General features: G+C 40.1%; 1 protein-coding gene across 1 annotated transcript in view; it reads right to left on the bottom strand.

Annotated features, from left to right (window-relative positions):
* Window positions 1-24,449, bottom strand: part of MRPL1 (mitochondrial ribosomal protein L1) — a 96,448-nt gene extending 71,999 nt beyond the window's left edge. The window contains exons 1-3 of the mRNA XM_003923932.4: window positions 24,351-24,449; window positions 13,568-13,679; window positions 4-262 (exon numbers count right to left, since the gene is read on the bottom strand). Of these exons, the coding sequence (XP_003923981.1) occupies window positions 4-262; window positions 13,568-13,679; window positions 24,351-24,381 (402 nt within the window). The 5' untranslated portion in view covers window positions 24,382-24,449. The remainder of the gene's footprint in view (window positions 1-3; window positions 263-13,567; window positions 13,680-24,350) is intronic.
* Between the last annotated feature and the right edge of the window lie 917 nt (window positions 24,450-25,366).

Raw genomic sequence — 25,366 nt, 5'->3', positions numbered from 1 at the left:
TACCTTCTTTCCCCGTGTCATATCCAGTGTCAAGTCAAGAAAAACACTTTGCTTTGGATGAGTAAAGTCAAGAACTTGAAATTTCTTAAGTAAGTGAACAGCTTTCTCCACCTCATATATCTGCCTTGGGTATAAGCGTTTTAAATAGACATCATCCTCAGGTTCACCTTCCATATAGGGATATGCCTTTATTTTTTCTATTTCAGCTTTTCTCTCATCTGGTGTTTTTTCTTTAGCAACTTTTTTTGTTTTCTTTGCAGGCCTTAAAAGAAAATATAGTTCAGTTATATCAATATATATTCTAAAAGACTTTTTTTTTAAACACAGCCAATGCACATAAGAGAAAAAAACAAAGAATAAATTTTATTTTAATTCAAAAGTATAAACTGCTTTACAGCTTTTCTAATTCAACAAACATGAAGTGAACTTTTCTAATGTATGAAGTTATAAATAAGTTGAATTATGGTGCTGATGCTGCTCTCCATTATCTTACAGAGGAGCAGAGGAGAGAGACATACTAACAGATCATTTCAATATACTGTGGTATTACGAGAGCATCATCAGAACCTGACAGAAAAGACACTTAACCCAGCCTAGAAGGCTAGGGAAAACTTACGGGGGAAATGACCCCAAAGTAAATTCTTAATGGATAAGGAAGAGTTAGCACCCCAAAGAAGTGAAAACACACGACACAAAAACTAGTACACAAATGTTATTAGCAACATTATTCGTAATAGCCAAAAAGTAGAAACAACCTAAATGTCTATCAACTGATGAATGGATACATAAAATGTGGTATGTTCACACAATGAAATATTAATCAGTAATTAATGAAAGAATGAAATACTGATACATGCTGTAACATGCATGAGCCCTAAAAACATTAAGCTAAGTGAAAGAAGCCAGTCACAAAAGACCACATATGATTCCATTTATACGAAATATTAAGAATGGGCAAATCTATAGAGACTGAAAAGTCTATCTGCTGTTCAGTGCTAGAAGATAAGGTTGGGGGTACAGGGAGTGAATGCTCATGGGCATGGGGTTTTTTGAGAAGGCAATGAAAATGTTCTAAAACTGATTACAGTGATGGCTGAACAATTTTGAGTATGCTAAAAACCAATGAACTGTACACTTTAAGCAAGTGAATTGTATGATATGTAATTATACCTTAATAAAGCTTTTATTTAAAAAATAATAGAGTTTAGCCAGGTAAAGAAAAAACACAATAAAAAGCACTGAGGCATAAAATAAAATGGTATACACAGAGAGCTATTATAGGTTCTACATGACGAAAGCAGGGCTGGCAAACTTTTTCTATAAAGGACCAGAGAGTAAATGTTTTAGCTTTGTGAGCCATCTGTTGCAATGACTCAACTCTGCCACTGTAGTGCAAATTCAGTCAGTAAACAAGATTGGCTCACTCGCTAAAGTTTGCTGACTTCTGAACTAAAATGGCAAAAGAGAAGGCAGGCAAGAGTGGAAGATGAGGTTAGAAAAGACAGATCACAGGGGACATCCTCTAAAGGCAATAAGAAGTCAGTATATAGGAGTGGCATCTGTATTTTAGGCAGTGTATTCTGGCTGCAATATAAGAGACAGACCTGAAGAAAGTAGGATTGGAAACAATTAAGTCTACTCCCTCCCTTTCTTCTCAGAGATATGAGAACCTGAACCAGAGAGGCAATGGTAGTAAGACTGGAAAAGATGACAGATTAGAGAATGTCAAACTAAATACTGGGCCAGGCACGAGGGCTCATGCCTATAATTCCAGCACTTTGGGAGACCAAGGCAGGAGGACTGTGTCAGGCCAGGAATTCAAAACCAGCCTCGGCAAAATAGCAAGACCCTTCCTCTACCAAACCAAAAAAATTAGCCAGGCATGATGGTATACGCTTGTAGTCCCAGCTACTCAGGAGGCTAATTTGGGAAGATCATCTGAGCTCAGGAGTCTGAGACTGCAGTGAGCTATGATTATGCCAGGGCACTCCAGATAGGTGACAGAGTGAGACCCTGTCTCAAAAAAAAAAAAAAAGTAAATACTGAAGATACGAAAAAGAGAAAACAAAGACTCCAAAATACTTCCTAGGTATCTGGCTTGGGTGACTAAGCATAGAATAGAATCATTAACTAAGATCAGAAATAAAGAATGCAAAACGGGTTTCTGGTGAGGGAGGTAGTCACAGATATTAGTTCAGTTTGTGGTATACAAAGTCTGAGTATGGGGTCAATAGTACCATTGGTCCCAATTCTTTACCTCCTTTCCATTCAAGTCCTTTGCTAAGTGACTCTGCTGTTCCTCCCACTAAAGAGGAGGAGTATATTTCCCAGCCCCTTTATTTTGCCATGTGACGACTTTTGGCTGACAGAATAAAGCAAAGATGACAGTTTCCTTGCTCTATGCTTAGGCCAAAAGAAGTTTCAAATGTTTCTACTTTCATGTTTGCATTTCTGCCATTTTCATTAGAAGAACATGCCTAGGCTAGCTCAAAGGTAGGAGAACAAGAGACATGTAGAACAGAGCTGCCTCCCCAGAGCCTCAGGATACATTAGACAATTCTCAGCTGACTTGCAAACTCACAGATACACTACAAGTCCAGCCAAGGTCATCAGAGACATCCATCAAACCCAGCCTATGTCAGCTGACACTCAGATATGTGGGCAATGATAAATAACTGCAGAGCAGTTTGTTACATAGCAAAAGTTAACAAGGTACTTACAAAAATATCTAAGAAAATATATTCAACAGGTAATGGCAGACAAGAGTTTGAAGAAAAAAGACAGAACTAGAGGTGATATAATTTTCCCAGCATGAATTCAAATCATGGCTATATTCTTTTGACCATAAAAGTTTTAAATTCATTAATAGTATTCTGGAAAGAGGTTTGGGATCTGTGGTAGGCAGAATAATGACCCCTCAAAGAGATCCATATCCTAATTCCCAAATCTTGTGAATATATTACCTTACAAGGCAAAAAAAAAAAAAAAAAAAAAGCCGTTGCAAACAAGATAAGGTTAAAGACGTTAAGATGGAGAGTTATCCTAGATTATCTATGTGGGCCCAATCTAATCCCATGCTTCTGCATGGCAAAGGAAACAGTCATTAAAGTGAATCGGCAACCAACAGAATGGGGAAAAATTTTTGCAGTCTACCCATCTGACAAAGGGCTGATATCCAGAATCCACAAAGAACTAAAACAGATTTACGAGAAAAAAAACAAACCCATTCAAAAGTGGGCAAAGGATATGAACAGACACTTTTCAAAAGAAGACATTACTGAGGCCAACAAACACATGAAAAAATGTTCATCATCACTAGTCATTAGAGAAATGCAAATCAAAACTACACCGAGATACCATCTCACACCAGTTCGAATGGCGGTCATTAAAAAATCTGGAGACGGGGGAGAGATCCAAGATGGCTGATCACTAGCAGCTCGGGATTGTAGCTCCCACTGAAAACGCAAAGAACGAGAGGACGCCACACCTTCACATGAATTCTTGCTGCTCACGCACCAGGAGATTCCCAGCGGAGGAGCCCCACGGGTCGCCAGTGCGACTCTTGTGACCGGCGAGGCGGTTTTGCCGGTGCCTCGGAGCGTCGGTTCTTGGTGCAGAGTCAGAAAAGCACCATCAATCTTAACGCCGCTGATTTGGTCGGCGCAGTGGGTTGCTCAGATTTCGGCGCTGAGAATCAATAAGTTGGACGTCCACTCAGAAACCCAATTACAAAGACGGTAATTATAAAGACCACAGATGGATAAATCTACAACGAAGGGAAGAAAACAGTCAAAAAAGGCTGAGAATACCCAAGATCAAAACGCCTCTTCCTCAGCAGGGGATCCCAGTTCCTCATCAGCAACGAAACAAGGCTTGATGGAGAACGAGTGTGTTCCAATTACAGAAGCAGACTTCAAAACGTGGATAATAAGAAACTTCTGTGAATTAAAAGAACTTGTTCTAACACAATCTAAAGAAACGAAGAACTTTGAAAAAAGGTTTGACGAAATGTCAACAAGAATACAAAATTTAGAGAGGAAAATAAGTGAATTGATGGAACTGAAAAACACAATACGAGAACTACGTGAAGTATGCACAAGTTTTAACAGCCGAATTGATCAAGCAGAAGAAAGGATATCAGAGGTCGAAGACCAACTCAATGAAATAAAACAAGAAGACAAGATTAGAGAAAAAAGGATAAAAAGGAATGAGCAAAGTCTCCAAGAAATATGGGACTATGTGAAAAGACCTAATCTACGCTTGAGAGGTGTACCTGAATGTGACGAAGAGAATGAATCCAAGCTGGAAAATATGCTTCAGGATATTATTCAGGAAAATTTTCCCAACTTAGTAAGGCAGGATAATATTCAACTCCAGGTAATACAGAGAACACCACAAAGATATTCCTCAAGAAGAGCAACTCCAAGGCACATAATCGTCAGATTCACCAGGGTTGAAATGAAGGAGAAAATACTAAGGGCAGCCAGAGAGAAAGGTCAGGTTACCCACAAAGGGAAGCCTATCAGACTTACAGCAGATCTCTCAGCAGAAACCCTACAAGCCAGAAGAGAGTGGGGACCAATATTCAACATCCTTAAAGAAAAGAACTTTCAACCAAGAATTTCACATCCAGCCAAACTAAGCTTCATAAGTGAAGGAAAAATAAAGTTTTTTGTGAACAAGCAAGCACTCAGAGAATTCATCACCACCAGGCCTCTTTTACAAGAGCTTCTGAAAGAACCACTACACATAGAAAGGAACAAACAGTATTAGCCTTTCTAAAAAATACCAAAAAGTAAAGAACATGAATATAATGAATTTACGTCAACTAATGGGCAAAATAGCCAGCTAATATAAATGACAGTATTAAACTCACATACATCATTATTAATTCTAAATTTAAATTGACTAAATTCCTCAATTCAAAGACAGGCAATTTGGACAAAAAACTAAAACTGTATGCTGCATCCAGACCCATCTCACATTCAAGGATACACAAAGACTCAAAACAAGGGATGGAGAGAGACTCACCAACCAACCAGAGAGCAAAAATAAATAAATAAAAAGCAGAAGTTACAATTTTTGCCTCTGATAAAATAGTATTTAAAGCAACAAAGATCAAAAGAAGCAACGAAGGACATTATATAATGATAAAAGAATCAATGCAACAACAAGAAGAGTTAAAGGTCCTAAATATACACGCACCCAATACAGGAATACCCAGACATACAAGACTTATAAAGAGACTTAGACTCCCACACAATAATAGTGGGAGACTTCAACATTAATATTAGACAGATCAATGAGACAGAAAATTAACAACGATATCCAGGACTTGAACTCAGATCTGGAACAAGTAAACGTAATTAACATTTATAGAACTCTCCACTTTACACAAAATATACACTCTTATCAGTACCACATCATATCAACTTAGAAGTTTAAACGAAATGTTGGTTGGCTCCTTGTTTGTTACTCTCTTCCCTCATTTTCTTTCATGTCTCCATTATTAAGGACAATTATAGGCATACCCATATTTAGACTGCATTCTAGCCCGGGCAACAAAGCAATACCCCCATTCTCTCTCCCTCTTCCTCTTTCTCTTTCTTCCTCTTCTTTATTCTTTTTCTTATTATTCTTTTTCTCAAAATAAATAAATAAATAAATAAATATATAAAAATTACCTTTTTACTGCAAAAAAAAAAAATGTAGTTCTTTCATTTCCTCTGGGTTAATCAGTAATCATGGGATTTGCACATACTGATGCCAGTAAGAGGGATGATATGCATAGTTAATGAATCCAAAATTGCTAATTTTTTCCTTTAAAATGTTTTCATTTAAATAGCTTTAGAAATACAAAAAAAAAAAAAAAATCTGGAGACAACAGATGCTGGAGAGGATGTGGAGAAATAGGAACACTTTTACACCGTTGGTGGGAATGTAAATTAGTTCAACCACTGTGGAAGACAGTGTGGCGATTCCTCAAGGACCTAGAAATAGAAATTCCATTTGACTCAGCGATCCCATTACTGGGTATATATCTAAAGGATTATAAATTGTTCTACTATAAGGACACATGAACACGAATGTTTATTGCAGCACAGTTTACAATAGCAAAGACCTGGAGCCAACCCAAATGCCCATCATTGATAAACTGGACAGGGAAAATGTGGCACATATACACCATGGAATACTAGGCAGCCATCAAAAACGATGAGTCCATGTCTTTTGTAGGGACATGAACCTGGAGACCATCATTCTCAGCAAACTGACACAAGAACAGAAAATTAAACACTGCATGTTCTCACTCATAGATGGGTGTGGAACAATGAGAACACATGGACACAGGGAGGGGAGCATCACACACTGGGGTCTGTTGGGGGGACACAGAGGAGGGACAGCAGCGGGTGGGGAGTTGGGAAGAGATAGCATGGGGAGAAATGCCAGATATAGGTGATGGGGAGGAAGGCAACAAATCACACTGCCATGTGTGTACCTATGCAACAATCTTGCATGTTCGTCACATGTACCCCCAAACCTAAAATGCAATAAAAAAATAAAAAATATATATTTTTAAAAAGTGAGAGTCTTTTCCCATTCCCAACTGTATCACACAGAGATGGGAAAATGACACTGGAGAAATTCAAGCTACCAGCCATTGCTTTAAAGATGAAAGATGAGGGCCATGAGGTAAAGATTGTGGGTGGCCTCTTGAAGCTGGGGATTGCAAGGAAATGGATTACCCCCAGAGCCCCCAGAAAAAAAAAACTGCCAACACCTTGATTTTAGCCCAATGAGATCCACGTCAGACTGCTCATCTACTAAGCTGTGAAAAGAAAAACTTGTGTGTAGTTTTAAGCCTCAAAGTTTGTGGTAATTTGTTATGGCAGAAAATGAATATGAAGTCCTATAAAACTGATGTGAAAGAAATGGATGACAGTAAAATAATTTTTTTAAAAAGACCTCAAAACCCAATTAGATGTATAATTCTATTCTCACTTTTAGCACTCAGTAAATCCTTACTATCATCACTAATAACAGTACTCTCCCAGTTAATGAGCAATTCAACAGAATATTAGATAATGACAATGCTCATTTTTAATGGGGCACAGGTGTCCTCCTGGACTGATGACAAGTCGTAGCAAATGGATACAACACATCTCAATAGCTACCTTGGAAATACTCCACAAAATCCTGAAACCTTCCAAACTGGAGAAATCACATTTTTACTTTATATTTAGCAAAACAGCAGAGAAGCCAACAGAATAAGGATTCTGGAGAGCCTGTTTTAGGAATAAATTATCCTATTTAAAATAAACAAAATGTTCTAGCTGGAGCCTCCAGACTTACTTTACATAAATGCAGAATTCACCACTAAATTTCAATCATAGTTGAACCTATGCATTTAATTTACAATTAATCTGACATTCCCCAAGGCTGAAATATGACTTTTTAAATTAGTAAGTATTTGCAAAACCTGATGAAGGTTTGACACATAAAGAGCCTGAGCTGGGTATATTGTAATTTATTTATTTATACTTTGGACGTTGTTTCACAAAATATTTAAAGTGGCTGAATGAAAATATGCATAAACACAAAAAAAGTATAACAACATTGTAACGCTGATCAAGTAGGACACTCAGGAAAATGCATTCTTAAAAAAAGAAATTCAATTTAACAAATTCCTTCAAGAATAACTAATCTAACAAACCTGCAGCCTGTTTTCCATGGCCTTCCAAAAAATGGCTATCTTTATTCATAATCACATTCAGAAAAATCTTGTTGCTCATGCAATTATGTAAAGCTCTATCAGGAACACTTAAATACCGTGATTCTCAGAGAATACAATAAATCGTACTAGAAAGGTTTTTGAGAAGGTAGAGAACAAACACCTGGCAGTCTGAATCACAGAGAACAAAACTTAGCTACAGTTACCTGGGTAACTAAACCACACAGATTAAATGAGTAACAAAAGATTGCACATAAGCAATAACTTTTTCCCTGCCTCATCTGTCTCCTAATTCCAAAAACATTAATTTCATGGTCATACTCAATAAAATATGGTTTTTAGAAATCAGTGCTATAATAAAGTTCACCTCAAGGCCTTTGGAAATCTGTAACCCCCAAGAGACCAATCCAAATCCTTCCAAGGCTGAAGAATCCTTTACATTAAGAAATTAGTGGGGAGAAATTCATACAATTTCTGTCAAACTAAAATGAACTAAACAGAACTAAAGAGAAAATACCTAGGGCATATTCATGGAATGGAAATATTTGGAATTCTTATTTCTTAGTGTAATCACACAAATACATTTATTAACTTCTCTAATGCTGGTTTACTCATTACCTTTTAAACAAAATGCAGAAGTTCTGCTTCCACTTAAAATGTAAAAGCTACAAAGACCACTAACAATGTGAAAGAGCTCGATAAAATCACAACTTAACCCATGACAGAGCAAGATTGAATGCAAATAACCTGAAATCCAAGGAGAGTCAGTCCCTCATTCCAGTTCCCACCACAGTCTTCCTTGTGGTAGAGCATGAGAGAAATGCACGCAGGTAAGAAACAATCAGCTAAAATTTTAGGGCCAGTGTGATAGTATAAATCTCCTGGGAGACCCAGGCACATGGGGAGTTCACACTAAATTCACAGGCCATTTTCCACATACCTCCCACCAGCTGCTCCCAGAAAATACTGGAGCAAAGCAGAAGACCGGAAGGCCCTCCCAGAGGGTTGCAGACACACAGGAAAAGACACAGGTAAACATGCACTGTGTCTGGTGGTAAAAGGGAGGAAGAAGATAGAAACCTACAATACTTCTCTCCTTTGGGAGTAGGGCAGGAACTATCCTAAGCCCAGCATCCTGTACCAATCAAGCCAGAGAGAAAGGCTAGGAAACTTCCCCATAAGACATACAAAAGACAAGTGGTGCCATAAAGAGAAGGAAGAGAAATGCTGAGAAAACCCTAACCCCTAAGGTCCTGCTGCACTGGGCCTACTTAAGACTAGGGCTGAGGCTGGGCATAGTGGCCTCATGCCTGTAATCCCAGCACTTTGGGAGGCCGAGGCAAGTGGATCACGAGTTCAAGACCAGTCTGGCCAAGATGGTAAAACCCCGTCTCTACTAAAAATGCAAAAATTAGCCAGATGCAGCAGCGGGTGCCTGTAATCCCAGCTACTGGAGAGGCTGAGGCAGGAGAATTGCTTGAACCCAGGAGGCAGAGGTTGCAGTGAGCCAGGATCACGCCACTGCATTCTAGCCTGTGTAACAGAGCAAGAAGCCATCTCAAAAAAAAAAAAAAAAAAAAAAATTAGGGCTGGATTTATAAAAAAGACTCCCTCCTACCACCCAGCACAGGGAATGGAAGTCTACTGCTAGGAAAGGGGGCAAAAGAGTGACCCGACCCACCCCTGCCACTGAGGCACAGCTGCACAGGGAAGGCATAAAACTGAGCAAGGAACAGGAACACAGAAAAACCCTCCAGCAACCCAGCCCCCACCCTAAGAACAAGATAACTACAGAAATTTGAAGCTGGTGGTAACCATGGCAACAACAAAACCAAAACCTAGCTCAACTCCTGACTAGATTGACTCAACACTCTGACAGATGAAGAGGCATACCTGTTTGCAGGTGTAAATATTATTTACGTCAGTCCCTACACAAGAGATAACGGCATTCAGATATCTGACATAAGCAAGAAAATAAACCCACTGTCAAGAGAGAAACAAAACCAGACTCAACCCAATGGGTGTTTTAAAAATCAGGATCTGCTACTGGCAAATAGAGGATATGCACTTGCACATACACAGGGGAGAGGGGAGAGCCAGAAGGAAACAGACAAGAGAAGCTAGCACATGCTCCTCTACTCCATTCAGATATGGATGAAAAACAAATCTAGCCACGAAAAAAACATTTTTTAATCTTCCCCAGACAGAATTGACATTTCATCTGTGATCACACAGCACTTGATCCAATCCCCTAATATGACAGTTAAAGCAGTCATATCAATCAGAAGTTATATCACAGATATGTGTTAATTCATAATATATGTATATCATATTTGTAATATAATAATATAGAGAGAGCTTCTACATATCAATAACAAAAAATTAGAATAGGACATGAAGAGAAAATTCACAGTAAAGAAAATATAAATGGCTCTTAAACACATGAAGAGGTATACAACCTCATTGATAATAAAAGACAAATATAATGATGCTATTACCTATAAAATTGTCAAAGATGAAAAAACTTGACTATACTACACATGAAAAAATAGGCATTCTAATAATACTTGCTGGTAAGAATACTTGCAAGATTTCTATGAAGACAATTTGGTATTTCCTATCAAAATTATTAATGCAAACATCCTTTGAGCCAACAATTCTATTTCTCCAAAGTTTACACTACAAGCATATTCATTGTATTTGACAGGATCTATATGCATGATTATTCACTGCAGGATCATTTGTAATAAAAAAAGACTGGAAAGAAAAATGTGCATCAGTAATAGTTACATAAATCATGCACTATATCTCACACAATAAAATGCAGTTAAAATGACTAGACAGCCCTATATAAAACTATTTCCAAGATACACTGTTAACTAAAAAGCAGGCAGTATGCAAAATTAGTAGGTATAGTACACTACCACAGAGGTAAAACAAAAATAATATATCCATGTACTTACATATGCACAGACCATTACAAATGAATGGCAAAAGGACCGAATGGGAAGAAGACCAACTTTTCACTACATACTACGTATACTTAGCATAAATATCTTCTATCTTTTACCATGAATTATCTTTTATCTACTCACAGAGTTAACCAGCTCATTTCAATTAATTCATTTAAAACAAAAAGCAATTGTTTATGTTGCTGTCGGTTCACTGTGAAAAATCTCAAAGACAGAGGAACAGAATGTGTGCCCTGTTCATCTTCGTATCATCAACATTTTGCAGTGCTAGGTCTATGGCAGATGCTCAACAAAGTATGCTAAATAAGAGGCAACTGCACGAGGCGTAGTGACTCACGCCTGTAATTCCAGCACTTTGGGAAGCCGAGGCGGGCAGATCACAAGATCAGTTCAAGACCAGTCTGGCCAACACAGTGAAACGCCATCTTAACTAAAAATACAAAAAGCCTAGTGTGGTGGTGTGTGCCTATAATCCCAGCTACTCAGAAGGCTGAGGCCAGAGAATCGTGTGAACACAGGAGGCAGAGGCTGCAGTGAGCCAAGGTGGCTCCATTGCACTCCAGCCTGGGTGACAGGGCAAGACTCCACCTCAAAAAAAAGAAACAAAAAAAAGAGGCAACTGACGCACAGTTGCCTGATATTCAATTAAGTTTACAAAAATAAAAATATATTAAGCAAAAATTTACAGTCAGTAAAAACTTTCAAACCTTTAGTTTTTGTTTTGGGTATCACATAACCTAAGGGCTGTATTTTAGCAAATTTCATTATAAAGTAAGATTTTTGTAGATGGATCTCCACTTTACAGATCCTATCCTCCAAAGCCAATCATTCTATTATTATATACTAACCATGAAGAGTGTGATAGTTCTGAAGTCAGACAATTTAGGCTGAAATCCTTTTTCCAACACATTCTAGTTGTGTAACTGAACATATTCAAAGTTATCTTTCATTCCTTCATTTGTAAAACACTTAGAATAGTATCCATACATCAGTGTTGTGAAATTTAAATGAACTAATACATGATGTGTGCTTTATATAGTGCCTAGCACAAAGGTAGCATTCTGTAAGTTTTAACTATTATTATCCCAGAGCTTTTTAACAAGAAACCAGTTCCTGCTCTTGAAATACAAAGTTGAGAGAACAAATTTCATTCCTTTACATTTCTACATGTTCAAACTCTACATAAAATAAATGTATTTTATTTTATTTTATTTTTGGTACACAATCTCCTCTGTTGTCCAGGCTGGAGTACGGTGGCATGATCTTGGATCACTGCAACCTCTGCCTCCCAGGTTCAAGTGATTCTCCGACCTCAGCCTCCCAAGTAGCAGGGATTACAGGCACACACCACCATGCCAGCTAATTTTGTGTTTTTGGTAGAGACGGGATTTCAGCATGTTAGCTAGGCTGGTCTCGAACTCCTGACCTCAAGTGATCTGCCTGCCTCGGCCTCCTCCCAAAATGCTTGGATTATAGGCATGAGCCACCATGCCCAGCCAAAAATAATATAAAGTTATACCCTTATATACGATGCAAATCTGAAATCTTACTACGTAATCATAGTACGGATAATCCTCTAACACATGATGTATAAAAAGCACCTAAAAGGGATTATGGGAACGCACCACCATGCCTGGCTAGTTTTTTTTTGTATTTTTAGTAGCGACAGGGTTTCACCATGTTGGCCAGGCTGGTCTCAAACTCCTGACCTCAGGTGATCCACCCACTTGAGCCTCCCAAAGTGCTGGGATTACAGCCTGTAATCCCAGGTTTGAACCCAAGAGTAGCGCAGCATAGCACAGCAGAAGAGAAGAGAGTATAAAATAAAATAAATTTATATTATTTTATGTAAAGTTTGAACATGGAGAAATGTAAAGGAATGAAATTTGTTCTCTCAACTTTGTATTTCCAAGAGCAGGAACTGGTTTCTTGCTAAAAAGCTCTAGGATAATCATAGTTAAAATTTGCAGAATGCTTCCTTTGGTGCTGGGAACTACACAAAGCACACATCATATATTAGTTCATTTAAATTTCACAACAGTCTGTGAAGTATAGACACTATTGTTAAGTGTTTTACAGATGAAGGAATGGAAGCCCAGATACTAGGTAATATGTTCAAAGTTACACAATTATAATGTGTTGGCAAAAAAATCTCAGCCTAAATTGTCTGACTTCAGAACTATCACACTCTTTATGGTTAGTATAAATTACAGCCCATAATCCGAGCTACTGGGGAGGCTGAGACAGGAGAATTGCTTGAACTTGGGAGGCAGAGGTTGCAGTGAGCCGAGATCGTACCACTGCACTCCATTCCAGCTTGGGCAACAGAGCAAGACTTCATCTCAAAAAAAAAAAAAAAAAAAAAAAGCACCTAAAAGGAAAAAAACGTAATTTAAAGAACAGAAAGAAATACATACACAGAGAGAACCTTAATTAAAATTCATTAATTGCAACAGTGGGTTCTGTTCTAAAAAGGCAGTGATAGTATACTAGAAAAAGCTTTGGTTCTGGAATAACTCTATGGATTCAAATCCTAGCTCTAATATTTAGTAGCTCTCTGACTCTGGGCTAGTCATATAACCTACCAGTGCCTCGATTTTCTTCTCTATAAAATGTGCATAATAACAATTGTTTCCTCATTAGGTTGCTGTTGGGAATAAGTTAGTTATTGAACGTCAGTGTTTAATATATGTTAAGTACTATTATAATATGTCTTATCTTTCCTTCAGAACTATAAGGTCGATGAAGCAGAAACAAATAACTTACAACTATATGACCTTGTAAATCTTCATGGAAGTAAACATGCTTTTCAAAAAAATAAAAAATAAATGACAGCAAATGAAATAATAACTAAAAGAATACTTACTTTGCAGCAGCAGCAAAATGTCTGTTGGGCACCTGAACATTTACCGAACAAGGACAAAGTGATATCTGATAAAGCACCTTGAAAAGGCTATGCCTTTGATGATGTATCAATGCTTGAAAGGAAAAAACATGTACAATATTAACATTAAACAATCATTATATTCACAGTTTTTTAATTTTACAAATCAGTATTTTCAAAACAAACACATTCAATATTTTGTAATTTTTAATCCTTCTTTTAAAAGTCTAACAATAGAAACCATAGTTCTTGAAACTAAAAGCAGGTAAATACACCTAATATTTGAACGGTCTTTTTTATTTTTTTACATACAGACAGGGTTTCACTCTGTTGCCCAGGCTGGAATGCAGTGGCATAAACATAGCTTACTATAACCTTGAACTCCTGGGCTCAATTGAGCCCCTCTCCTCAGCCTCTCAAGGTTCTGGGGTTTTCAGTTATTTTTAACTTCATTTATTTCATATTCATCAGAGCATGTTAGCTCTATTACTAGGGAACATGTATATAAACCCTGAAATTTTTTAAATAATTTACATTTTATGGCCGGGCATGGTGACTCACACCTGTAATTCCAGCACTTTGGGAGGCCGAGGCGAGTGGATCATGAGGTCAGGAGCTCAAGACCAGCCTGGCCAAGATGGTGAAACCCCGTGTGGTGGCAGGCACCTGTAATCCCAGCTACTCAGCAGGCTGAGGCAGGAGAATCGCCGGAACCTGGGCAGCAGTGAGCCGAGATCAGCCACTGCACTCCAGCCTGGGAGACAGAGTGAGACTCTGTCTCAAAAAATAGTAATAATAAATAATAATAATTTACATTTTATTTGTTTTTTAAAAAGATGAGACATTAACAGAGTTGCCCAAGTACTTCTGAAGATAAAACAAAGTTGGGCACTTGAGCTGCCAGAAATAAGAAAAAGGTACACAAGTCTTCAAAGGTATTATTAATGTTCTATTTTTTTAAGCTTAATAGCAAGTATTAAGAATTTCAAGCTATTCTTATTCTGTGTATCTTAAATACATTCTTTTGCATGTATAAATATTAGAAATATGTTTTTATTTAAAGATTACAAAAGTAAAGTCTTCTGCCTACTCCTGGACCCCAACTTCTCTGCCATGCTACCAATACCTTACACATCTTTCTAGAAACATTATATAAACTATGGGTACCAAGCCAGGTACAGTGGCTCACTCCTGTAATCCCAGCACCTTGGGAGGCCAAGGTGGGCAGATTACAAGGTCAAAAGATCGAGACCATGCTGGCTAACACTGTGAAATTCCATCTCTACTAAAAACACAAAAAATTAGCTGAGCATGGTGGCACACACCTGTAGTCCCAGCTACTCAGGAGGCTGAGGCAGGAGAATTGCTTGAACCTGGGAGGCAGAGGTTGCAATGAGCCAAGATCCGAGATCGCACCGCTGCACTCCGGCCTGAGTAACAGAGCAAGACTCCACCTCAAAAAAAAAAATATGGGTATCAATATATTTCCCTCCTTTTTCATAAAAATGGTAGCATACTCTACTCACTACTCCATCTTGTTTTTACACATAAAGGTATTAGAGCCTATTTTCACAAATATACACACATATACATATAAGATGTAGAAGAGATTTTATATGTGCCTTTCATAAAGGTTTATATACATGCATATATTTGAGAGACCATTGCATATCATTTATAAAGATTTTATTGCCAGGTGTGGCGGTTCATGCCTGGAATCCCAGCACTTTGGGAGGTCAAGGCAGGCAAATTGCTTGAGTCCAAGAATTTGAGACCAGCCTGGGCATCATGGTAAAACCCTGTCTCTACAAAAAAAAAAAAAAGAAAAAAGAAAATACAAAATATTAGCCAGGCATGGAGACACACATCTGTAGTTCCAGCTATTTGGGAGGTGGAGGTGGGAGGATTACCTGAGCCCGGGTGGTTGAGGCTACAGTGAGCTGAGCTGTGGTTGCCTCACTGCATTCCAGCATAAAGGACAGTGAAAACCTGCCTCAAAAAAAAGCAAAGTAATCCACCATGTGGCTATATTACAATTTACTTAATCAGTGACCAACCTGTAATATTTTGCTATTATCAACAGTGCAATATGAGTAACATACAAACGTCATTTTGCACAAGCATATTTCTAGAATTTCTAGGCCAGGTGCAGTGGCTCATACCTGTAATCCCAGCACTTTGGGAGGCCAGGGCAGGTGGATCACCTGAGGTCAGGAGTACGAGACCAGCCTTGCCAACATGGCGAAAACTTGTCTCTACTAAAAATACAAAAAAATTAGCCAGGCATGGTGGCAACTGCCTGTAATCCCAGCTACTCAGGAGGCTGAGGTAAGAGAATCGTTTGAACCCAGGAGTAGGAGATTGAGGAAAAAAAAAAAATTCTAGAAGTGAATTTGCTGACAAAGAATATAAACATCTGTAATTTTGATAAATGCTGATCCTATAGTAACAGCACTATATACATTTCCCACCAGCAATGAAAAGACCACTTGTTTCCACGCAGTCATGCCTTTTTTGAGACTGAGTCTTACTCTGTCACCTATGCTGGAGTGCAGTAGCACAATCTCAGCTCACCGCATCCTCCACCTCCCATGTTCAAGCGATTCTCCTGTCTCAGCTTCCCAAGTAGCTGGGATTACAGGTACATGCCACCATATCTGGCTAATTTTTTACATTTTTCATAGAGACAAGGTTTTACCATGTTAGCCAGGCTGGTCTCAAACTCCTGACCTCAAGTGATCTGCCTGCCTCAGCGTCCCAAGGTACTGGGACTACAGGTGTGAGCCACTGCACCCAGCAACACAGTATTAATACATTACCAAATGTTTTGTTTACTGCCAACCTAACAGATGAAAGAGTTGCATAATTTGCATTTTTCCAATGAGTTAGGCTGAGTATGTTTTCATCTGTTTGGCCCTCTGTATTTTATTTTCTGTTGAACTGGCTTGAACTCAATATTTAAAATGAATACTCTGCAACTAGATTTTCATGTAAAATGACTTTTCCATTAGCTTAAAATTCAGTCCATTAGACAAAATCTTACAAAAATTCAAGGTATAGAAATTGTAAGATGTGGTCTATGTATCAAGTGAATTCATTTTGGGAAGTTAAGTTTCCGAGTGTACAGTATTGTGCATGCGGAATAATTACAGAATCCTTACTACGGTCCAAAGGCTCTATGTGAGCTGGCCCCTGCCTACCACGTAATAGTACTCTCCCACTTGCTCACTGTGAGCCCTTTTGCTTATCCTTAAACCTGTCCAGGTATAACAATTTCTGCCGCAGGGCATTTGCATTTAATGCTACATTTGTCTAGGATGCACTATCTCCAAATCTTTCCATGGCCTGCTCCTCGTTTTTGTTTTTGGTTTTTTTCCCCTTTTTGAGACAGGGTATTGCTGCTTCACCACAGGATGAAGTGCAGAAGGACGATCACAACTCACTGCAGCCTTGACCTCCACGGCTCAAGCAATCCTCCTGCCTCAGCCTCCTAGGTAGCCAGGACTATAGGTATGCATCACAAGCCAAACTAACTTTTGAGTTTTTTGTGGAGACTGGGTCCCACTATATTGCCCAAACTCCTGGGTTCAAGGGTTCCTCCAGCTTTGGCCTCTCAAAGTGTTGGGATTATAGGCATGAGCCACCATGCCCAGCCTACTCCTTTTAATATCAGCTCAAATGTCATTAAAGCTACATGCTTAACAACTCAATTTCATCTCTAATCTTCCAAGCTGAAATACAAGATAATCACCAAAACTGTGAATTCTGTGAACATATATATAGGAGTGACAGCTGAGGCAGTGTAAGAGACCAACTTACCATTGAGAACTCTTTGCAGCAGAAAAGCCACAAAGGGCTACAATGGCCAGGAAGAAAAATTGAAACAGACTAACAGGTCCAGTTCCTGTCCTCAAGAATCTCAAATTTACTGGGCCATGCTGTTTTGCAACAGCTAGAAGAAGATGCTGCACATTTTTAAAGAAGCCAGTTATCTTGAAAAATCACATATGGTAACTGAAGGAAAAGGAAATTACCCATTCAAAGCTTGGCAAACACTTCCAAGCAATTCTAGCTATACTAAACAAGAACCTAACAACCTTGGAAATCCCAAAATAGTAATTATCTTGGGGAAATGAACAAAAAAATCTCTTGAACACATCAACTGCAATTTGCTATATTAAAAAATCAAGGCCAGTCATGGTGGCTCATGCCTGGAAGCCCAGCACTTTGGGAGACTGAGGCAGGAGGAACCCTGGAGCCCAGGAGCTTAAGCCCAGCCTGAGCAATAGAGCGGGACCCCATCTCTACAAAAAATTAAAAAATTAGCCAGGTGTGGTGGTGCACGGCTATAGCTCCAGCTACTCAGGAAGCTAAGTTGGGAGGATTGCTTGAGGTGGCAGGATCGCTTGAGCCAGGAAGGCTGATGCTGCAGTGAGCGCTAATCTCACTACTCCACTCAAGCCTGGATGACAGAAAGCCCATATCAAAAAAACAAAACAAAACAAACAACAAAAAACAAGCAAACAAAAACATTACTATCAGTAATTACAGACAAGACAACAAGAAATTACAGTTTTCAACAGAAACCAAACTGCTATAGACCAAAAGAAACCAAATACCGCCTTTTAAATAGCAGTGTTTGATCATGATATCCGTATTTTCAATCCTTTTGTAGTCAATTTGTCCAGCTGTATTATTTTATCTCCTTTATTAATACACACTTTTCCACTCACTCTTAGCATATAACCTCACTTGCTACTTCAGAGAAAACAGCCCTCAGAACTTCCTGAACTACTGAGTCTCCCTGATCCTGTGCTCATGCTCAAAAGTCTCTCCCACTGCTTGGCAATGAGATAGAAACAACTCCATCTCCTTTCTTATTCTCTTTTAAGATAGTGAAAGGTTAGAGTTCCCTTGAGGTCAGTCCTAAACTGACTTCTCACCTAATTCTAACCCTCACTCTCCTTAGGGGATCTTATCCATCTATTCTTGCCTTCCTGCCACAACTATCACAGGCTAGGCCACCATCACCTACCATCTGGATTATTGCAACAGACTCTAAACTGTTCTTTCTTCTACACTTGGCCCTCTCATTTCTTTTTCACCTAGTAGACGGATCATTTCATAATGAAAATCTCATCATGCCCTTAACACACATGGTTGCACTTGGCTCTCTGAACAAAGGAAATTTTTACCAAGGTACTCCATGAGCTACTACTAAACTATCTAGTGAGCATTCTCTAGCATCATGCTCCCTCATGTTCACCATGCTTCAAATACACTCACCTTCTTTCAGTCACTTGAAAATACCCTGTTCTTTACCATCTAAAAATTTTCATAATCTTCCAACTGTGACATTTTCTTTTATTGCTTTCCACTCCACTAGTTCATAGTAATACAGACATCTTTCAGGAACTCTACTTAACATTATTTCTTCAGAATGGTCTTCTTTGAATAGATTAGGACTCTCATATACATCTGTATAGCATCTTACACTTTTCTTTCACAGCGCTCAGGACAATTTTAACTAAAGAAATATTTATCCAGATCTAGTATGGTGGTGCATGCCTGTAATCCCAGCACTTTGGGAGGCTGAGACAGGTGGATCTGAGGTCAGGAGTTCGAGACCGGCCTGGCCAACATGGTGAAACCCCACCTCTACTGAAAACACAAAAATTAGGCCAGGCACAGTGCCACACACCTATAATCCCAGCACTTTGGAAGGCCAAGACAGGTGGATTACAAGGTCAGGAGTTCAAGACCAGACTGGCCAACATGGTGAAACCCCATCTCTAATAAAAATACAAAAACCATTAGCTGGGTGTGGTGGCATGCGCCTATAATCCCAATTGCCCAGAAGGCCAAGGCAGGAAAATTGCCAGAACCCCAGAGACACAGGTTACAATGAGCCAAGATTGCGCCACTGCACTCCAGCCTAGGCAACAGAGCCAAGACTCCATCTCAAAGAAACACACACACACAAATTAGCTGGGCATGGTGACATGTGCCTGTAGTCCCAGCTACTTGGGAGGCTGAGGCTGGAGAATCACTTGAACCTGGGAAGCAGAGGTTGCAGTGAGCCAAGATCATGCCACTGCACTCTGGCCGGGGCAACAGAGTCAGATCCCATCTCAAAAAAAAAAAAAAAGAAAGAAAGAAAGAAAGAAAAGAAAAGAAATAACTATCCAAGGCTGGGTGTAGTTGCTCACGCCTGTAATCCCAGCACTTTGGGAAGCCAAGGGGGGTGGATCACTCACACATGTAATGCCAGCATTTCAGGAGGCTGAGGGGGGTGGATAATTTGAGCCCAGGAGTTCAAGACCAGCCTGGGCAACACAGTGAGACCCTGTCTCTTAAAAAAAAAAAAAGAAAGAATTATCCAATTAATGCCTCTCCTCAACAGATGGTAAGCATCATGGGCAGGAAATGTATACAGCTTGTTCAGCATCGTATACCTAGCACCTAGCCGTGTTTGTCAAGTGGAGACTCAATAAACATTTGTTGAATGAAGGAAATGTGAACAAATGAGAGCAAAAATTGGATTCAAATTAAATATTATGCATTACAATAAATGAAAGTAGGGCATTTTTCTGATAATTCATTTATTTATTCATTCATTCATTCATTCAACAAATATGCCAATGAAACATGTGCTAGCACTGCTTGAAGCATTTAGGATACATCAGTGAATAAAACAAATAAAAATCTCTATCCTCATAGAGCTTTTATGTAGAGGGGGAAGACAATACCCATAAAATAATTGGGGGATGAAGGCATTGCAGGATAAAAGGGATTGCATCAGGGGGAAACTGGTTTGCAATTTTAAATAAAGTGGTTAAGACAAGCCTCATTAAAAGGGTGATATCTGAGCAAAGACTCGAAAGAAATGGGAGAGTTAGCCATGCAAACACCGAGAAAAGTGTTCTAGGCCAAAGATCCTAAGGCAAGAGTGTTCTTAATGTGTTTAAGATACTAGAAGGCCAGTTGCTTAGAGCAGAGTGAGTGTGAGGAAGGATAGTCGGAGAAGAGGTCAGAAGGGTTGGCTGGGTGAGATGGGAGTGGGAGAAGGCAAGCACAAGGTGATGTGAAAGACTTGTACACCAGTGCTACTCAACAGAAGAGTAACATAAGCCACAGGCACAATTTTAAATTTTCTAATAACTACAATATATAATGTAAAAAGAAACAGTGAAGTTAATATTTTATTATCACTAACACCCCAAAGTATTATTTCATTATCAATGTAAAAAAATTGGTCTGGGCGCGGTGGCTCACACCTGTAATCCCAGCACTTTGGGAAGCCAAGGCAAGTGGATCACCTGAGGTCAGGGGTTCAAGACCAGCCTGGCCAACATGACAAAACCCCATCACTACTGAAAATACAAAAAGCAGCCATGCACAGTGGCGTGCACCTATAATCCCAGCTCCTCAGGAAGCTGAAGCTAGAGAATTGCTTGAACCTGGAAGGCGGAGGTTACCGTGAGCTGAGATAGCACCATTGCACTTCAGTCTGGGTGACAGAGCAAGACTCCCCTCTAGGAAAAAAAAATTACTAAGGTATTTTACATGGTGTTATTTTTTGTTTGTTTTTTCTTTATGCTAAGCCCTCAAAATCTAATGTGTATCTGACAAACTCAGTTCAGATTAGCCACATCTGAAGTGCCCAATAGTGGCTAACAAAACGAACAGCACAACTGGAGGCCATTCTAAGGGCTTTGGATTTAGAAAAACGGAGAATTCTGAGCACAGGAGTAACATGACTGTCCTTACAGGACCAATTTCACCACTTACTGAGAGTAGACTGTAGAGAAATCCAAGTGAGAGACGGTAGCAGGTTGAAACAAGGTAGCTACAGTGGAGTGTGAGAAGTCAAGAGTCTGGATTTATTTGAGGATAGAGCCAACAGGATTTGCCAACTATTTAACGTGAAGTGTGAGATACAAAAGGAGTAAGCCAGGTGTGGTGGCTCAGAGCCTGTAATACCAGCACTTCAGAGACTGAGGTTGGAGGAGCTCCTGAGCCCAAGAGCTCCAAGAGCAGCCTGGGCAACATAGTGAGATCTCATCTCTACCAAAAAAAGAACAAAAACAACTTGGCCCCAGAGGTCATAGTGGGCCCCAGAGGTCAAGGCAACAGTGAGCCATGACTGGACCACTGCACTCCAACTTGGCCAACACAGTGAGATCCTGTCTCAAAAAAAAAGAAAAGAGTCAAGGATATTCTGAGGTTTTGGCCTGGAGAAATGAGGGATGGAATTGCCTTCAAATGAGAAAAAGACTGCAGGCTATGACAATTAGTTTGATTTTAAACAACTGCAAGGTGCTGATATGCTATCAAAGTGGAGATGTAAAATATTCAGAGGAGTATAAGAATCTAAAGTTCAGAAGAGTTATCCCAACCGTAGATATAAATTTGATAACCATTAAGATTAGACAATAATCGGCTGGGAACGGTGAATCACACCTGTAATCCCAGCACTTTGGGAGGCAGAGGCAAGTGGATTACTTGAGGTCAGGAGTTCGAGACCAGCCTGGCCAACATGGTGAAATCCTGCCTCTAATAAAAATATAAAAATTAGCCAGGCGTGGCGGTGCACACCTGTAATCCCAGCTACTCAGGAGGCTGAGGCACGATAACCACTTGAACCTGGGAGGCAGAGGTTGCAGTGAGCCAAGATCGTGCCACTGCACCACTCCAGCCTGGGTGACAGAGTGAGACTCCATCTCAAAAGAAAAAAGAAAAAAAAGACATAGACAAGAATCGATCATCCATTTCTCCAATAGCCAGGAACAACACTAGTATTGAGGCTGACATACCTAACAGGGACAGTAACTACCGTGGCTTCCAGTGCTTTAACAAACCTCAGACGTGTGGCCTTCTGCCAAAGCATTTGCAATTTCATATTGTTGAAGCATTCATTGTATCCCTGGGGGTTTTAGCTATGTTTGTTGTGGCTGAACCAAGAAAGAAGGCCTACGTAGACTTCTACAGAAATGATGATTCCATGAAAGATTTTTAAGAGATGAGGAAGGCTGGTATATTTCAGAGCACAAAGTGATTGTGGAATATAAATAATTTCTTTGGGTTGAATTGCCTAGAAGTATGTCACTGACCTCTGTTCTTGAACTATGAAACATAAATGTGGGCTAACAGTTTCTCTTGATAAGTAAACAAAAATTTTTTTTAAAATAGACAATAAATAATCAAAGCCACAGAATTTGGATGAGCTCACCAAGGAGTGAATTTAGATATAGAAGAGATGAGAATGAAGGATAGCATGCTGGCGTTTAGAACACTCCAAGGAAAGAGACTGGGGAGAGGAAGATGAACCAGCCAAGTAATGTGAGAAAAAATGAAAATGAAATAGGAAGAAATTTAACAGAGAGATATCCTAGAAGCCAAGAGAAGAAAATGTGACAAGAAAATTGTAATATTCAGCCAGGTGTGGAGGCTCACACCTGTTATCCCAGCACTTTGAGAGGCTGAAGCAGGCAGATCGCATGAGGTTGGGAGTTCAAGACCGGCCTGACTAACATGAAGAAAACCCGTCTCTACTAAAAATACAAAATTAGCAGGGCGTGGCGGTGCATGCCTGTAATCCCAGCTACTGGAGAGGCTGAGACAGGAGAATCGCTTGAACTCGGGAGGTGGGGGCTGCAGTCAGCTGAGATCACGCCATTGCACTCCAGCCTGGGCAACAAGAGTGAAACTCTGTCTCAGGAAAAAAATTTTAAAAAAGATAAAATTATATTATTTTTGGTTTCTTTGAATTTGTCTAATACAACAATTTCTGTCATACGTGAAGAAAATGCCTTCAATATCCTTTTAGAAATAATACACATTTTGGTTTGCTCATATAGTAGGCATCAGGGTTTGTTATCTCTTGTAGCCCCTAATTTTTGAGCAATAACTCTCTTGCGAGTTTTCCTGCAAAGAAACTCAAAAAGAAAAAAAACTGTGATGCAGTCTGTTAAATATATACACATCACTGACCTAGGATTGCAAGCTTCAGTACTTCCTCTGCCACTTACTAGTTATACGACTTGGCCACATTAATAAGATCAGTTTCTTTCTCTGTAAAACGGGGGTAATGCTGCCTGCTGCTTCTACCTAAAGAATTACCTAAACAACATACATCACTTGACTTCAAAAACACAAAAGAAAAGCAAAAAGCACTGCACCAAAAAAACGGGCTTTCATCGTAGCTAAAAATTGAAGTTATTAAGATGAAAATAGGCGCTACCAAGAGGTACTACAGAATTAGCCTTCAAATCATAAACTTTGATCCAAATTACAGCACCTCTGAAAGTTTAAAAACTGGAATCGCCTATAACGATAAAATTCGGAAAGCACCAAAAAGCACTTTGAAAACTGGTTTGCAGACATAAGCCACTCAATTACATCATCTTTCCCTTACCAGAACTCCTCACTTACCACAATCCACTGCCCGAAGCCCACACCCTAGCATCCAGTCTTTGCCACACCCAACAACCCAGTCCTTGCCTTCCCCATAGAAGGCTGGAGGGCGCTTGATGTACGTCCTGCTCCCACCCCCTCCCTCAGGGTGGACGTCTCCAGAATGGAGTTGAACCCCTTCATAAGGTCACTTTTAAGTAGTAATGACCTACGCTTCGAAGAACCTAGAGACCAGAAACAGCACTGGGGGCATTTTCAGCACCCAGAGCAGAATCAGCCTTGCAGTCTGCTGCAACCAGAGACTCGGTGCCAGAGCCACTTCCCCCCGCAAGACAACCCCTTGTCTTACCTCTACCCATGCACCTTACGGCTGCCGCCATGTTGGCTACTCCGGATTGCGTTCACGAAATTGGTCCTACTTTCTACTGGGACGAATTGGAAAAAGGTTCCGTTCTAGAATCAGCAAAGGGGGAAGGAGTTAGAAGGAGCAAGAGGAACGGGGCGGGGACCAAAATGAGTTTTGCTGCCGGCGTGGCGGTGTTCCTGTTAGTCCGCCGTGCTACCCAGGACCCTGTGTTTCGTGGTTCCGGTAGGGCTGGTTAACCACCTTCGGGAAAATGCGATCCCGTTGGTGATGCCGTCATTATTTTAATCCTTTCTTCTTCCTCTTTTTCTTTTTTGATCCTTTAAGGGTACTCAGAGCGACAATTTTTTTTTTTTTTTTTTTTTTTTTGAGAGGGAGTCTTGCTCTGTCGCCCAGGCTGGAGTGCAGTGGCGCGATCTCTGCTCACTGCAACCGCCGGCTCCCATGTTCAAGCGATTCATCTTCCTCAGCCTCCCGAGTAGGTGGGGCTACAGGCGCGCTACCACGCCTGGGTAATTTTTGTATTTTTAGTACAGACAGGGTTTCACCATGTTGGCCAGACTGGTCTTTAACTCCTGACCTCGTGGTGCGCCCGCCTCGGCCTCCCGAAGTGCTGGTGTTACAGGCGTGAGCCACCGCGCCGGCACCAGAAGGACAATTGTAACAGGCTGTGGGAGTTCTTACTACCCAAGGTAAAATCTTGAAAAACAGAAACCCTGGCCGGGCGCGGTGGCTCAGACCTGTAATCCCAGCACTTTGGGAGGCTGAGGCGGGTGGATCACGAGGTCAAGAGATCGAGACCATCCTGGGCAACATGGTGAAACCCCGTCTCTACTAAAAATACAAAAAATTAGCTGGGTATGGTGGTGCGTGCCTGTAATTCCAGCTACTCAGGAGGCTGAGGCAGGAGAATTGCCTGCACCCAGGAGGCGGAGGTTGCGGTGAGCCGAGATCGCGCCATTGTAACAAGATCGTGCCTGGGTAACAAGAGCGAAACTCCC

This window comes from Saimiri boliviensis, chromosome 3 (genome assembly GCF_048565385.1).
Source record: "Saimiri boliviensis isolate mSaiBol1 chromosome 3, mSaiBol1.pri, whole genome shotgun sequence".
In the NCBI taxonomy this organism is placed as follows: Eukaryota; Metazoa; Chordata; class Mammalia; order Primates; family Cebidae; genus Saimiri; species Saimiri boliviensis.
This window is presented reverse-complemented; position numbering and strand designations above follow the sequence as displayed.